General features: G+C 36.6%; 2 protein-coding genes across 2 annotated transcripts; one reads left to right on the top strand and one right to left on the bottom strand.

The window, feature by feature from the left end:
- Window positions 1-27: 27 nt before the first annotated feature.
- On the bottom strand, window positions 28-1,261 carry LOC121737998. The gene has a single exon (XM_042129793.1). It carries the CDS (start codon window positions 1,213-1,215, stop codon window positions 142-144), a length of 1,074 nt encoding a protein of 357 aa, XP_041985727.1. The 5' UTR covers window positions 1,216-1,261; the 3' UTR covers window positions 28-141.
- Window positions 1,262-6,176: 4,915 nt separating this feature from the next.
- LOC121738034 (pro-resilin-like) lies at window positions 6,177-9,604 on the top strand. The gene is made up of 6 exons (XM_042129847.1): window positions 6,177-6,201; window positions 6,279-6,331; window positions 6,840-8,078; window positions 8,391-8,517; window positions 8,865-8,999; window positions 9,432-9,604. Exons 1-6 carry the CDS (start codon window positions 6,196-6,198, stop codon window positions 9,546-9,548), a joined length of 1,677 nt encoding a protein of 558 aa, XP_041985781.1. The 5' UTR covers window positions 6,177-6,195; the 3' UTR covers window positions 9,549-9,604.
- Window positions 9,605-14,886: the final 5,282 nt, after the last annotated feature.

The raw sequence follows: 14,886 nt of genomic DNA, 5'->3' as shown, positions 1-14,886 counted from the left end.
ACAATATTTAAAATCAGTTGAGCCGTTTTGGAGGAGTTCGAGCACAAACACTGTGACACGAGAATTTTATATATTAGAATATTAGATTAGAATATAATAGCGACTTTCGATCAATCGACAAACCGAGGATTAAATTATGTTTTAATATTTTAAGTCAGTAACTGTAATTATTCTGGTAGCGTTTAAATGCTTTCTTTTATTTCTTTTCGTGGTAGCTTCAGGGCAAACGCACGTTTTATTTTCTTTCTTTTTTGAATCAATATTAATCTTTTTCTTTTTAACAGCGTTACTTCTTTTGAACGAACCTATTTTATTTCTTTTGATAGCCCCAAACAGTTTATTAGGAATATCAATAACGGCTGGCTCTTTTGTTATTTTATCCACCGCAGTTAAACTTGGATCTGTATACCAATTCAGCTGTATAACTTCTGTAGTTATTATTTCATTGCTTATATTTGCAGCTTTCATGATATTGTCTATGGACGGCGAATAAAAGTGATATTTTCCGTATGTATGTCCGTAGTTTCCAACAACTAGACCATTAAGATACGCTTTATAATGTACTTTTACAACCATAGTAGTTCTCATTCCTGAAAGCGTCTTAGTTACTACTTTACCAGGTGGTACCTTTACAAATCCGTTAGTTTTGATGCCAAACATTGTTGTATTATATTTCGGCTTATTGTCCCTCCAATGTTTAGTGAAAGTAACGTTTTGTAATCCATATTTTATTGTCAAATTGTAGCTTACTATATCATTTGGTATACCAGCTGCATACCACGAAGAACTGACGTCATTTTCAACCATTTCAAATGAACTATACTCCGCGCTAATAGTTTCCGTAGTATTATTTATTATATCCGTGACTTTGATTGTGTACTCCTTATTGACTATTCCAATCACTTCAGTTCGATCTATCTTTATTATTCTGTATGTCTGTCGCCATTTGTATCTTTCGAATAGCTTGCCGTAATACGTTGGATCTTTTAAAAAAACATCGTCAGGTCTTTTTCCTAATTCTTTTCTGAAACCAGCTTTAAGATTGTCTTCTGATATGTTAAATAACTTTATTTCTTGGTTTGTTATAAGTTTTTCGTTCTGTCCAGAGTATGTAATGCCTTTTGATGATGATCTACTTGAAGTTAATGTTATACACAACTCGAGCTTGGCTGCACATGACTTTATTAATATCACTATCACTATTAATTTATACATGTTTATTTAATCTGAACGCCTAAGATGAACTGATATAAGTATCTATGGTACTAACTAGTTCTTGCTGTTAACTTTACCTGCCTATTTATTTAATTTACCTATTATTTATTTTGTAACATTGCTTGGAAAACGAAATATCTCTTAATTCTTCTTATTCTGAATCTAGATGACCGAACAACGTTATCAAGTTGGTTCAACTAGGGTTGTAAAAGTCACTTTTATACGAAAAAAAAGAAAAGGGAACTTTTTCTGACCCTTGAGGTAGTCCCTTTGCGGCACTTAGCGAAACGCAACATAATCCTGTGAAAACTCCTCAAGCGGTGTTGATAGCTTTCTGGAATCAGTAAAAATTAACTGTTGGTTGTTTAGTTTTCTCTACACAAATAGACAAACAGACGCGTATGTTAGTAAATTGCATGAGAATGATATCATTCTGTTTATCAGTAGTTTATAGTAACATTGACCTTATTATCAATTCAATTACTCCCTTACTAATTAATATATTATAATACGAAACAAATAACAAGTCTTGGTCCGTTGTTTTTGCCTGTTATGTGAATTTTGGAACATACCAGACAAATACAGGCAGATTTTGTTTGGTTACGCTGTGTATTTCAATAGTGATCTAACTTCTAGTTTCGGTTTTTTTTTATTAAATAAGGGGGCAAACGAGCAAACGGGTCACCTGATGGAAAGCAACTTCCGTCGCCCATGGACACTCGCAGCATCAGAAGAGCTGCAAGTGCGTTGCCGGCCTTTTAAGAGGGAATAGGGTAATAGGGGAGGGAAGGGAAGGGAATAGGGGAGGACAGGGAAGGGAATAGGGTAGCGGATTGGGCCTCCGGTAAACTCACTCACTCGGCGAAACACAGCGCAAGCGCTGTTTCACGCCGGTTTTCTGTGAGAACGTGGTATTTCTCCGGTCAATCCGGCCCATTCGTGCCGAAGCATGGCTCTCCCACGTTTTAGAAATTTCGTCTAAAATGTCTAGTCTAGTTTCGGCTGCGGATTATTCGCAAATCTTTATTAGCAGTAACGGTGAAGCCAAACGAGCGTAATTTTTCAGTTGTGAGTCGCAGAATTTCGGCTGGCAGAAATTCTGCTGCATTCAGTTTCATACAAAAGTCCTGTTTGATTCACACGAGCGTAATTTTGTGAGTCATGATTTGTATGAAAAGATATTCACGCGACAGAAATTCTGCGACTCACGTAAAGTACGCTTGTTTGGCTTCACCCTAAGGGTAGAGAACTTTCGGTTCGGTCAGTTTTTTAGTTTCGGCTATAAAGACTAGTTCAGCTTTGCCAGCTAACAGCTTGGCCAGTACCACTTGTCATTTTCGATTTCGGTTACGATTTCGGTCGAAAATAAAGCAAGATCGAAATTATTTCGGTTTAGGTTTTGGCTGAAAATTCGGGCTTGTGTTCGACTGAAAATTCGGTTTCGGTCGGACACTCGTTTTTAATTTCGTCATATGCACAGATTCTCTACAAGCTACATACGGGGTGTATTGAGCACTATAGAGCACACCTGTCGTCGCTTGCGCAAGCTCTATTGATGCTTTTGCGATCTAGATCACGCGCCAGGGGTACGCAACCAGCAGGTCTAAAATGGCGACCATTGTACCATCGAGGAAATTTATTCCTAGGCAGTTGACAGACCTACGTCATTTGATAAAATTAGGTACTTAAGTTTTGACCAAATATTCCTTTAAATAAAGGAATCATGGCTACCCCGCCCGCGCGCGGTGTCCATGCGTTGGGTAAATAATTATTTAACTTTAAGCTACATTTACTCATTATTTACCCAACGCATGGACACCGCTGCCGCGCCGGCCGCATGGTAATTTACTAAGTGTCCATGATTCATTTATTTAAAGGGAAATTTGGTCAAAAATTAAGTACATAATTTTATTACATAATTATAATGAGAATCGAGTACCGAGTACTCTCCTTAAGTATTGATCATCAGTCATCTCACCAGTCATGCTGTATTTGTGCCATAGGTTGTATACCCCTGGCGGTCACGTCCATTGTATATGTGGCGAATTTGATTTATTTTACCTTTGATTTTCTACTAAAATGAGCCCTATATCTCTGTTATAAGGTCGTGTAACAGGAAATATAACTGTGAATAGTGTCAAAGTCATTCTTATATCAAAAGCTCATTCAATAAGATAGCTTTTCATGGCTAACTTTGTATGTTTGTTTGTATATTTGTAAGATTAAAGGAAAATATCTATTAAGTTACGTAGTTAGGTAGATAGATGATTAAGTTAGGTAGTTTTCTATATGTATAACCCTATATGCTCACCCTGATAACTGAAAGTCACTTAAACCCTTCATGATAACCCTAATTTTGCAGCACTGAGCGGTCTGATGATGACCTATAGCTTTAAGAACACTCTCGATCATAATATCAGCTTTCAAACAGAAAAAAGAAGTTAAAAATTGGTCCACCCGTTTGGACGCTACGATGCCACGAACAAACACACACTCTGACAGACAGAGACGTCAAACTTATAACATCCCTCTTTTCTTAAGGGTTAAAAAAACTAGGTCAAATCGGTCCACTAGTTTTGATGCTACTATGTCACGGACATAAACACACACAGACAGATAGAAACGTCAAACTTATACCACCCCTTTTTTGTTAGGGGCTAAATAGCACCCATTTTTTATTGGGGGCTAAATAGCACCCATTTTTAGGGTTCCGTACCTCAAAAGGAAAAAACGGAACCCTTATAGGATCACTTTGTTGTCCGTCTGTCCGTCCGTCCGTCTGTCAAGACCCTTTTTCTCAGGAACGCGTGGAGGTATGAAGCTGAAATTTATATCAATTACTCAGGTCTACTGTCCCTTGAAGCTGTGAAAAAATCAAACTTCTAAGCCAACGCAATCAAAAGATACAGCCGTTTATGCCGCAAATTTTCGACACTTGCAAGGGAATCAAAACCTACAGGGTGCTTCCCGTGAACTCAGAATCTTGAAATTTGGTACGAAACAACGTCTTATAGCATAGATAAAGGAAAAATTACGAAAACCATAAATTTTTAGTTACATCACATAATATATTTTTTTTTTAATAATTTTAAACTTACTACCCATTTCCTCATAAACGCGTAGAGGTATTAAATTGAAATTCATACCAAATACTCAGGTCTATAATACCTTTAAGCTGTCGGAACCCTCGGTGCGCGAGTCCGACTCGCACTTGGCCGGTTTTTTGTTAGGGGTGAAATAGCACCCCTCTTTTCGTTGGGATCTAATTAGAACCCTTTTTTGTTGGGGGTGAAATAGCACCCCTTTTTTGTTGGGGGTGAAATAGCACCCCTATTTTTATTTGGGGTTAAAAACCCCAGAAACAAGGCACAAGTGGATCAATGTCCAGAGCTTCCGATAGGATTTGGTCTAGTATTGAAGGCCGAATCGTGAAGACCATTATAGTACTATTTAATACAACAATACCCCATAATATGTCGAAACTGAGCCACAAGATGTCTCTTATGTCGGTGCAATAAGGTTGCTAATCCTGTAGCATTTGTATGAAATTTGTCAAATGTTTTGTATGGGATGAGTATAAATAGTTTGGATGAGTGCATTTGGTATCAGTCACCTGTTGTCGTATCATATGGTAGGTTTGGTTCTATCTGTGAAGAAATATTTGGAAGAGTGTTGTGAAAGGCAATACTTTGCTTGTAAAAAAAGAAGAAGAGTATTTCCGTTATCATTTGGTCCAAAAAAATCTTGCAAAAAAAGGTTTCGCTCTCCTGTAACTGGATTAATAACTGGATTCCAAAAAGTTCGATTTTTAAGTTTTCGATTTTCAAAATTTCTCAAATCTGTCCACGCACGCACAGGCTGTTCATTTTTTTTGTATTTTTTTACAATTTGTAATTTTTTTTTTTTTTTATGAAATAAGGGGGCAAACGAGCACACGGGTCACCTGATGGAAAGCAACTTCCGTCGCCCATGGACACTCGCAGTATCAGAAGAGCTGCAAGTGCGTTGCCGGCCTTTTAAGAGGGAATAGGGTAATAGGGGAGGGTAGGGAAGGGAAGGGAAGGGAATAGTTGAGGGTAGGGAAGGGAATAGGGTAGGGGTTAGGGGATTGGGCCTCCGGTAAACTCACTCACTCGGCGACTGTTTCACGCCGGTTTTCTGTGAGAACGTGGTATTTATCCGGTCGAGCCGGCCCATTCGTGCCGAAGCATGGCTTTCCCACGTAATTGTATTAAAATTTTATTTTGCGTTTATAAAATAAATACTTAAGAGGATACACCAGGGGCGAGAGAAATTGAAAATAGGTATTTAAAAATGTATTGCTGTCTCACCAATCTCAAGTCTCCCACCGCCGAGCGCGATAGAGAAAACACGACAAAAGTTCTAATAAAAGAACAGAAAATCTTCGATTCGTTGTCCGCTGATTCCTTCTTCAAAACTTAGCCGATTTAAGTAATTTTTTCATTAAGAATTAAAGCAAGGCTTGAGCTGTATTCCTGTTTTATTTTTTTTGTATATTTTAGCCAGTTTTGTTTTCTGGGTGTTTGAACACAGAGGAAAATCTTGCCATTTTTTTGGGTTTTTGGACGTTCTTATATTTTTTTAATAATAAAGTTATGAAAAAAAAGAAAACATAGGGACATGCTAATAGTGGCCATAGATATTCAGGAAAAAAATCATAACTCTACCGGCATTATCCAGGGAGGAAACAGGGGACCACGTTTGTATGGAAAAACGGCGGTGTGGACTCCTCTTAAGTTATAAATATTGCACATTGACAATAATTAATTACATGTCTGTGAATTAAGGACATCATACTTTATAACTTTTCTTTAATAATTCCTAGTGTGTGCACTTGGAATTCTTACAAACAATATTGTTTCAACTTTCATATTATACTTGTACAAAAACATACAAAAATTATTATACTTTTTAATTGGCTTATTTTAATATTTTCAGATATTCCTAACATCAAACATCATGAAGGTAAAAATATATTTTGAAGCTTTGCAGTAACATAATATGGATGTTCATTGTTCTTAACTATTTAAATCTTATTTCAGATTTTCATTCTTCTAAGTCTTGCAGTAGTAGCTTTGGGGGAACCACCAGTTGGGTAATAAATAACGATTTATTTAAACTTCAGTAATTTGATTTTAATATTTAAGTCTTACTTTAAGACCAACAACATAATAACAACGCCTCAATACTTCTGCTAGCAAAAACTTGCAGAGTCAATTGCTATCGCAGTTTAAAAAATCTCTAAAGACTTTTCTCTTTATTACTAACCAATTTATGAATACACAATGAATTGAAGGCGTTGGTGAACACGATAACTAAACTTTTGTAACGTATGGACATTCACTTATTGTTTCTTATATAATTTCAACAAACCTTGCAACTTATCCAGTTCATCACCTGGCTTATATATCTGGCTACACATAAAATGCCCTAAAGCCTCCTATTATACAAAAAAAACGGTAATTTTTTACTGTTACTTATCGTGTTCTTCCCTCACGTCTTCAATTATTTTATTAGTAACGGTCTCAATTTAAGAACCCTACATGAGACAGATTAAAATGTCTAAATACATAATTAATTAATTGATTCGTTTCTATTTCCAGGGATGGCTACCCAGCTGCTCGCTCAAGTACTGACGTGGACATACAGAAGTCTCTATCATTTGATTACGGAGTGCCAGCGGTTGAAGCGAAATCCTCATATCTTCCACCCTCATATGAAACTTCAGGTCGTTCCAGATCCTTTCAAAAGTCTGCCCAATCAGGATATTCTCGCTCATTCGGAGCTCCAAGATTATCGCAAACCTACGGTGTCCCAAGCGGTCGAAACTCATTGTCTCAATCATATGGACCACCGAATGTCAGAAGTTCCCTGTCAACTAAATACGGTGTTCCTGGGGCTAGGAATCCTCTTTCTCAAGAATATGGCGCACCAGCTCTAAGAGATTCGCTTTCGCAAGAGTATGGAGTGCCATTTGCAAGGAATACTGTTTCTCAAGACTATAGCGTTCCTGCTGTAAGGCAGACTCTCTCTGAGGAGTATGGTGTGCCATCTGCAAGGAATTCTCTCTCTCAAGAGTATGGTGCCCCCGCTGTAAGGACTTCTCTTTCTCAAGAATACGGAGTACCATCTGCCAGGAATAGTCTTTCTGAGGAATATGGTGTTCCTGCAGCAAGAAACTCGCTTTCTCAAGAATACGGAGCCCCTGCTGCAAGAAACTCTCTTGCTCAAGAATATGGTGCCCCTGCTGCAAGGAACTCTCTTTCTCAAGAATACGGAGCCCCTGCTGCAAGGAACTCTCTCTCTCAAGAATATGGAGCCCCTGCTGCAAGGAATTCTCTCTCCCAAAAATACGGTGCTCCCAGCTCACGTGCGTTATCCCAAGAATACGGAGCCCCTGCTGCAAGAGATCTATCCCAAGTTTATGGAGCCCCTGCCAGATCTCTTTCGCAACAATATGGACCACCAAGCGCCCGCGTATCTCAAGAATACGGAGCCTCTGAGTTCGGTGCAAGTGACAGCTACAGCGGCCTATCAAACTCTTACGGCGCTCCTCTGCAAAGGTCTTCAAGCTTCAATTCTCCCGGATTCGAACCAGTACCTTCCGAAGAATACGGTGTACCTTCAATCCCTGATGTTGTTTCTGCAAGATTCAACAAAGGGCAAAGTAATTCCGGTTTCGGAGGTCGTGTTTCAACTCAATATGGTGCACCAAATGCTAGAAATGTTAATGCTAAGTCAGCGTATCCATCCAGTAGTTATGGAGGTCCAAAAACTGGATATCCTGAAGCCAGGTCTGATTTGAAAACTGATGCGTATGCTTCTGGATACAGTTCAGCAAGGTACGTTATTTTACCTGTGCCTAAAAATTAAAAGAACGGTTCGAAATGTTTTATTGCTGAGCAAAAAATCCGCAATTTATGAGTAGCAAGAGATAAGCAAATAAATTTATCTTCCATTTAAAAATAGTAATAAGTAATAACAGATTCGATTCATTTAAGCTTAAAGACTTAAAATTCTAAGCATTTTTGTCGTCTTTTGTATTTATTCAAGAGTTCTATTTTCCTGACCAAAATTTGTCTTCAAGAAATTATAGTTTTTTTATACTTGTTATAAGTCTTTCTTCATGCTGACCTATACAATCTCATTTTCAGGTCTACATCCAACACCTATCTTCCTCCGTCCATGTCATCCCAACAGTATGGAGTACCGGACCAATACAGCGCACTCTCCAACCAGGGTTATGGATACGCCAGCAACGCTTTGGACGAACTACTCAATGTAAGAGATTTTTTTACAGCTTTTGACGTGTTAAACATTTATTTTTTTTAGTTCCAAAAAAATATTTAAAGAAGGTTTTATAAAATTAGCTGTCAACAATATTTATTAAAACTAAAGAACGAGTACAATAAAACTAAATTACAAGAACGAGTGTTTTTCAACCGATTTTTCAATACAAAAAAGGACTCAAATAATTTAGCTAACCGCCATAAACAGCGTGTTCCAAAAATACAACTTTTGTTTTTTATTTACAAATATTTTTTTTTCGATTTTAATTTTTTTTTCGAAAATCATGTTGCAGATATTTTTAAAAGTTGCCATAATAACTATTAATGCTGTAAATTCAGGAGCCAGCCAGCTACGACTTCGGTTACAAAGTGAGCGATTACCAGAGCGGTAGTGACTTTGGCCACACGGAGACCAGGCAGGACAACAAGGCTGAAGGGTCCTACTTCGTCGTGCTTCCCGATGGGACTAAACAGGTACATTTACTTTTTTGTTTAACATTTTATTTTTCCCGATTTTAGTAAAGCCAAAAATGTATCTATATATTTTGTATTATTGTATCACTAGATTCCAAAATAATTGTATTTTAAGCCCCCGACGAAAACAGAGGGGTGTTATAAGTTTGACGTATCTATCTGTCTGTGTCCGTGGAATTACAACAAGTAAATGAGTGGGCCGATTTGCATCAAGTTTTTTATTATAAGTTGACATAAGCTCGCTCGGTGCTAGAAAATTTGTTCTTATCTACTTCATGAAGTTTAATATTTTGCATTTTAAATCTTGACGCTTATTATAGTTTCGAATCGGGGGTTGCTTAAAATTGATCAATTTAACACATTAAGCAACATCCAGTATTTGATGTTCTAGATACTTTAATTCAGTGCTAATTTCTGCCTTTATTATTTCAGACTGTAGAATACGAAGCCGACGAGCGAGGCTTCAAGCCGAAGATCTCAGTGGAGCTAGTCGACACTGGATACGACGACAACGCAGCCAACATACGATCGGGCGATGGACCATACTAAACAGAATGCAAAAAGTTATAGAGAAATTCAATTAGCTAATTATTTTAACATTTTAAACTTTCACGTTGCATTATAATTAAACTTTTTAATCGGGACTTAACGCGACTTATTTAAGTAGTAATGCTACTACGAGAAAAAGTATGTACTCGTAGTAACATTACTACTTAAATAAGTCGCGTTAAGTCCCGATTAAAAAGTTTAAAGCTAATTATTTTTTTCTCGAACTATGATTATTTTGTCGAGTTCAGTTTTTTTTCTTGACTTCTAATATTTTCGAGTTCTTTACCCCTTGAAATTCTCTATAAGTATATGTCACGTATCGTTACGTTTTCTAATAACTTTTTGCAAAAAAACTCCAAGGAAATATGGACAAAATGACTATGGCATGAAAATGGACATTGAACCTGAATAAAATGTTAAAAACGCTTTAAGAAATGTATTGTCAAAAATAAATTTACTAGCTCTTGCCAGTATGATAATAATATTATAATTTATATCAGCTGTAAAAATTACTCAAGTATATCTCACTTCAAGCTTTAGGTACACAATATGTGAAAAAAACTTAACGTTTTTATATTCTTAAAAGTTGATACGTTTGAATTTTAAAAAACGATAAAAGTTAGTATTGTACAATATAGGAAGCTAAGATTATACGACGATACGCATGTGAATACTCAGTAATTTATTTTATAGCAAAATATAAAAAGAAAAAATGTATGTTTTAACTTGTAAGAAAAAATGTGTGATCAATATTTTTTATGTGAATAAACGATATTTTATGAAATTTTTATACATATATTATTTTAATCCTATTGAAATAAATAAGCATTTATAAGCATTAGTTTTTTCTACTCGCGTCCTAGGGATCGTGGTTTTGAAACGTTAATTAATTATAATTATTATATTGGCACCGATGTTGTCACAAAATGATCACTTTTGAAGCAAAAAAAAACAATTTTCGATTTTCGATGTATAGGTAACATTCATGAATAAAAAAACCTGTTTCATTTCTTTGTCTTAAAAAATCTTTCCGCTAAAATAGTTTATTGTTTTTCAATTTGGTATCACGCTGTATAAGAATAGATATTTAAAAAAAATAATTGTAATGCTGTGACATAAATAAAATTTAAATGATGGTTTAACACAATGATGAAATACTCAAACGTTACTACCGCGCGCGTTGTGAAGCTTCTAATTCGGCCCAATTGGGCCATTTCTTGTTTAGTCTGCATCGAGCACAGTCACGAACGTGCCGCGTCTTGTCTTACCTAATTAATTGAAAATGACGTCGTGCGTGTTTCGAAAATGTACCAATTATGACTCGAAAGTAAACAAAACACATGGAATCTCTTACCACATGTACCACTGATCTCTGGGGTATGTCCACAAAAATTATAAAATCAGTAATTGACATCATTGCCCCCTACCTAGCTTTAGTTTTTAATAATTGTATCAAAAGTGGTGTGTTCCCAGACTTAATGAAGCACAGCAAGGTGATGCCTCTATTTAAAGCTGGGAAGAAATCAGACCCAGCCAACTATAGACCAATATCCATATTGCCAACTTTAAGTAAAATCTTTGAAAAAATAATTCTAAATCAATTACTTGCTCATTTTAACTCAAATAATTTATTACATAATAATCAATTTGGTTTTACTAAAGGTCGGTCTACAACAGATGCAGGCATTAGTCTTCTGTGTAGTATTTTTGAAGCTTGGGAGGGGTCGCAGAATGCACTTGGTATTTTCTGCGATCTCTCTAAAGCATTTGACTGTGTGGAGTATGATACTCTAATAAGAAAACTACACCATTATGGTGTAAAGGGCACGGCACATAAACTTCTAAAATCTTACCTTACAAATAGAACGCAGAGGGTGGAAGTTAACTCCATAAGGTCTAATGGAACCAAGATAAAACTAGGTGTGCCACAAGGGTCCATTTTAGGGCCTTTTCTTTTTCTAATCTATATAAATGATTTACCTTATCTTGTTAAAGATAAGCATGAGATAGTACTTTTTGCTGATGACACTTCACTAATTTTTAATGTAAAGAGGCGACAATTTAATTATGACGAGGTAAATAGTGCTCTCTCAAAAATAGTACATTGATTTAATTCTAATAATTTACTTTTGAACTCAAATAAAACAAAATGTTCAAAATTTATCTTGTAAAATGTTAGGCAAGTACAAACCAATGTACTATTAAATGATGAGAAAATGAATTTAGTAGACACCACCGTATTCCTAGGCATAACGCTGGATTGTAAGTTACAATGGGGTCCACATATTGCGAAACTGGCAGATAAGCTTAGTTCTGCAGCATATACTGTTAAAAAAATTCGTGAAATCACTGATGTAGAGACCGCGTGATTAGTTTACTTTAGCTACTTTCATAGCATAATGTCTTACGGCATCCTCTTGTGGGAAAACGCGGCGAACATTAATACAATAATTGTGCTGCAGAAGCGAGCTATTCGTTCTATTTATAAGATGTCGTCTTTGGAATCTCTAAGAGAAATTTAAAGAAATAAGAATTCTGACCGTCACATCTCAATACATTTTGGAAAATCTCTTATATGTTAGAAAGAACATAAATATTTTCAAAAAAAAAAGTGATAATCATAATGTAAATACTAGAAATAAGAACAAGTTAGCAATACCAATGTTCAGACTAGCCAAAATAAGCAAATCCGACCGAGTTCTAACTGTAATGTGAATTGTTAGTCGATTGTGATTAAATTGTGAACAAATTACTAGTGAATTGCGACCAAGTTGTAACTGCAATGCAACTATTTAAATTGTAATTGAATTGCAACCGAATTGCGTCTGAATTTTTAATAAACTCTAACTTAGTTGTGAATACAATTGTGAGCAAATTAAGACCCAACTGTGACAGAATTGCAATCGAACTGCAACTAAATTGCGACCGAATTAGTGATGGTCAACTCGAGTCATTAACTCGAATTAGCTCGAGTTGGGCGTAACTCGAACCCACTCGAGTTGAATTCTGTCTGACTCGAGTTCCTAAACCGCCAAAAATGCATAAATAAATGATTCTATTCCAAACAATATGTTTCTTTTTTACTTACACTAGCTGTCCCGGTGAACTTCGTGTCACTTTAAAACCTTCCCTGGACTTCTACGAATATTCGTAAACTAAATCAGCCCAATACGTTCAGCCGTTTTCGAGTTTTAGCGTTGCTAACACAATTGAAAATCCATTTTTAAATATATAGATTATTATAAATAAATTAATAATATAAAAAATGAAGGAATTGAAACATATATAATTTAAAATCATTTGTCAGTTCCAATTTTTTAACTAATTATGCGAAAGTGAGGGAATAAACTGGTAAAAATTCAAAAAAGCATTCATTTGTCCATCCAGTTAACTCGAGTTACGTAATTCGAGTTGAATTTTAACTCGGGTTAAATCGATATATATATTTTTTCATGAAAGAAGGGGGCAAACGAGCAAACGGGTCACCTGATGGAAAGCAACTTCCGTCGCCCATGGACACTCGCAGCATCAGAAGAGCTGCAGGTGCGTTGCCGGCCTTTTAATAGGGAATAGGGTAATAGGGGAGGGTAGGGATGGGAAGGGAAGGGAAGGGAGCCGGCCCATTCGTGCCGAAGCATGGCTCTCCCACGTGTGTATATATATATATATACCATACCAACCATGGAGGATGAATGCAATATTATTCCATGGCCATTGAATCAGTTTCTAATACCGCTCGACGATCCGATATATATATATATATATATATATATATATATATATATATATATATATATATATATATATATATATATATATATATATATATATATATACAGTGTGTATATTTCGGAACGTGTCAACAGTATGGCGTCGTAACGTGATGAGTAGTGGCTAATACACTGGGTTATATTTCAGAACATACAAATTTTATGTCAAATACAGGTTACCTCTGTCTTCTAGTTTAGGCACATGTTTCACACAAAAGTATACAAGGTTTACCTACCTGTACAAAACACCAAAAATCAGCTGGTTATATCAAGCGAAAGATCATTTTTTTGTGATTTGTATTGGCAAGCGCCCCGCGTCAATAATTTTTCCATCCAAAGGTGAAGAAAGTTTCTTTTACAGGGTTGTTACTTTCACAGCTAAGTTTACGTAGCGCGGGATTCACACCCTATAGTATTATCACTTAGTTTTGTTACATTCTGTATTACAGAACATAAGTTAACTTTATGTCAAATACAGGCTACCTCTGTCTTCTAGTTTAGGCATTTCACACAAAAGTCTAACTATGCTTTTTTTTTTATGAAATAAGGGGGCAAACGAGCAAACGGGTCACCTGATGGAAAGCAACTTCCGTCGCCCATGGACACTCGCAGCATCAGAAGAGCTGCAGGTGCGTTGCCGGCCTTTGAAGAGGGAATAGGGTAATAGGGGAGGGTAGGGATGGGAAGGGAAGGGAATAGGGAAGGGTAGGAAAGGGAATAGGGTAGGGGATTCGGCCTCCGGTAAACTCACTCACTCGGCGATACACAGCGCAAGCGCTGTTTTACGCCGGTTTTCTGTGAGAACGTGGTATTTCTCCGGTCGAGCCGGCCAATTCGTGCCGAAGCATGGCTCTCCCATGCTGCATGGTGTATGTTATATTTAGTAAGTAATTGTACATATTTGTATGTGTTTTTTGTGTGTAAAAATATCTGTACGTATACACTTACGCAAGCATGATTGAACATGATTTCTATGATATTAAATTGTCAACGTCACGTGCCGACTGGACGTCAAAAAAAGAGTGCTGCTGTCATGTATCACACGTCTCTTTTTACCACGCAGTGTTACTGATAGTGACATCTCTCTTGCTCAGGCCTTTGTTTCTCTATTCCGCTAGGTATATTAACTTTATGGATACTCCGTAGTCCGTTATCAAAGTCACTTAAAGTACGAACAGCAAACAAAAACATTGTCCTTACTCCTTATAGTCCTTGCGGTACAATCGTGACATAAATCTTATGATACCCCAGAGCTTAGAACATAGAAACTATAGAGTTGTTACATAATATAATATACTATCCTTACTAACATTATAAATGAGGAAGTGTGACTATATGTCTGTTTGTTACATCTGAACGCCTAAATTGAACCGATTAAGATGAGTTTTTGGTAGGAATACGTTTGAAAGGCGGGAAAGGATATGGATATGTTTTCGATGCGAAAAATGTACGGTTTACGCATTGTTAATACATTTGCCGAGGTGCCGGTAACGCACCTGCAGCTCTTCTGATGTTGCGAATGGCCATAGACGACGTTGCTTTCCATCGGGTGGCCCGTTTCGTACCCG

This window comes from Aricia agestis, chromosome 22 (assembly GCF_905147365.1).
Source record: "Aricia agestis chromosome 22, ilAriAges1.1, whole genome shotgun sequence".
Taxonomy (NCBI): domain Eukaryota; kingdom Metazoa; phylum Arthropoda; class Insecta; order Lepidoptera; family Lycaenidae; genus Aricia; species Aricia agestis.
Note: the sequence above shows the minus strand (reverse complement) of the source record. Positions and strands in the feature narration are given on the sequence as shown.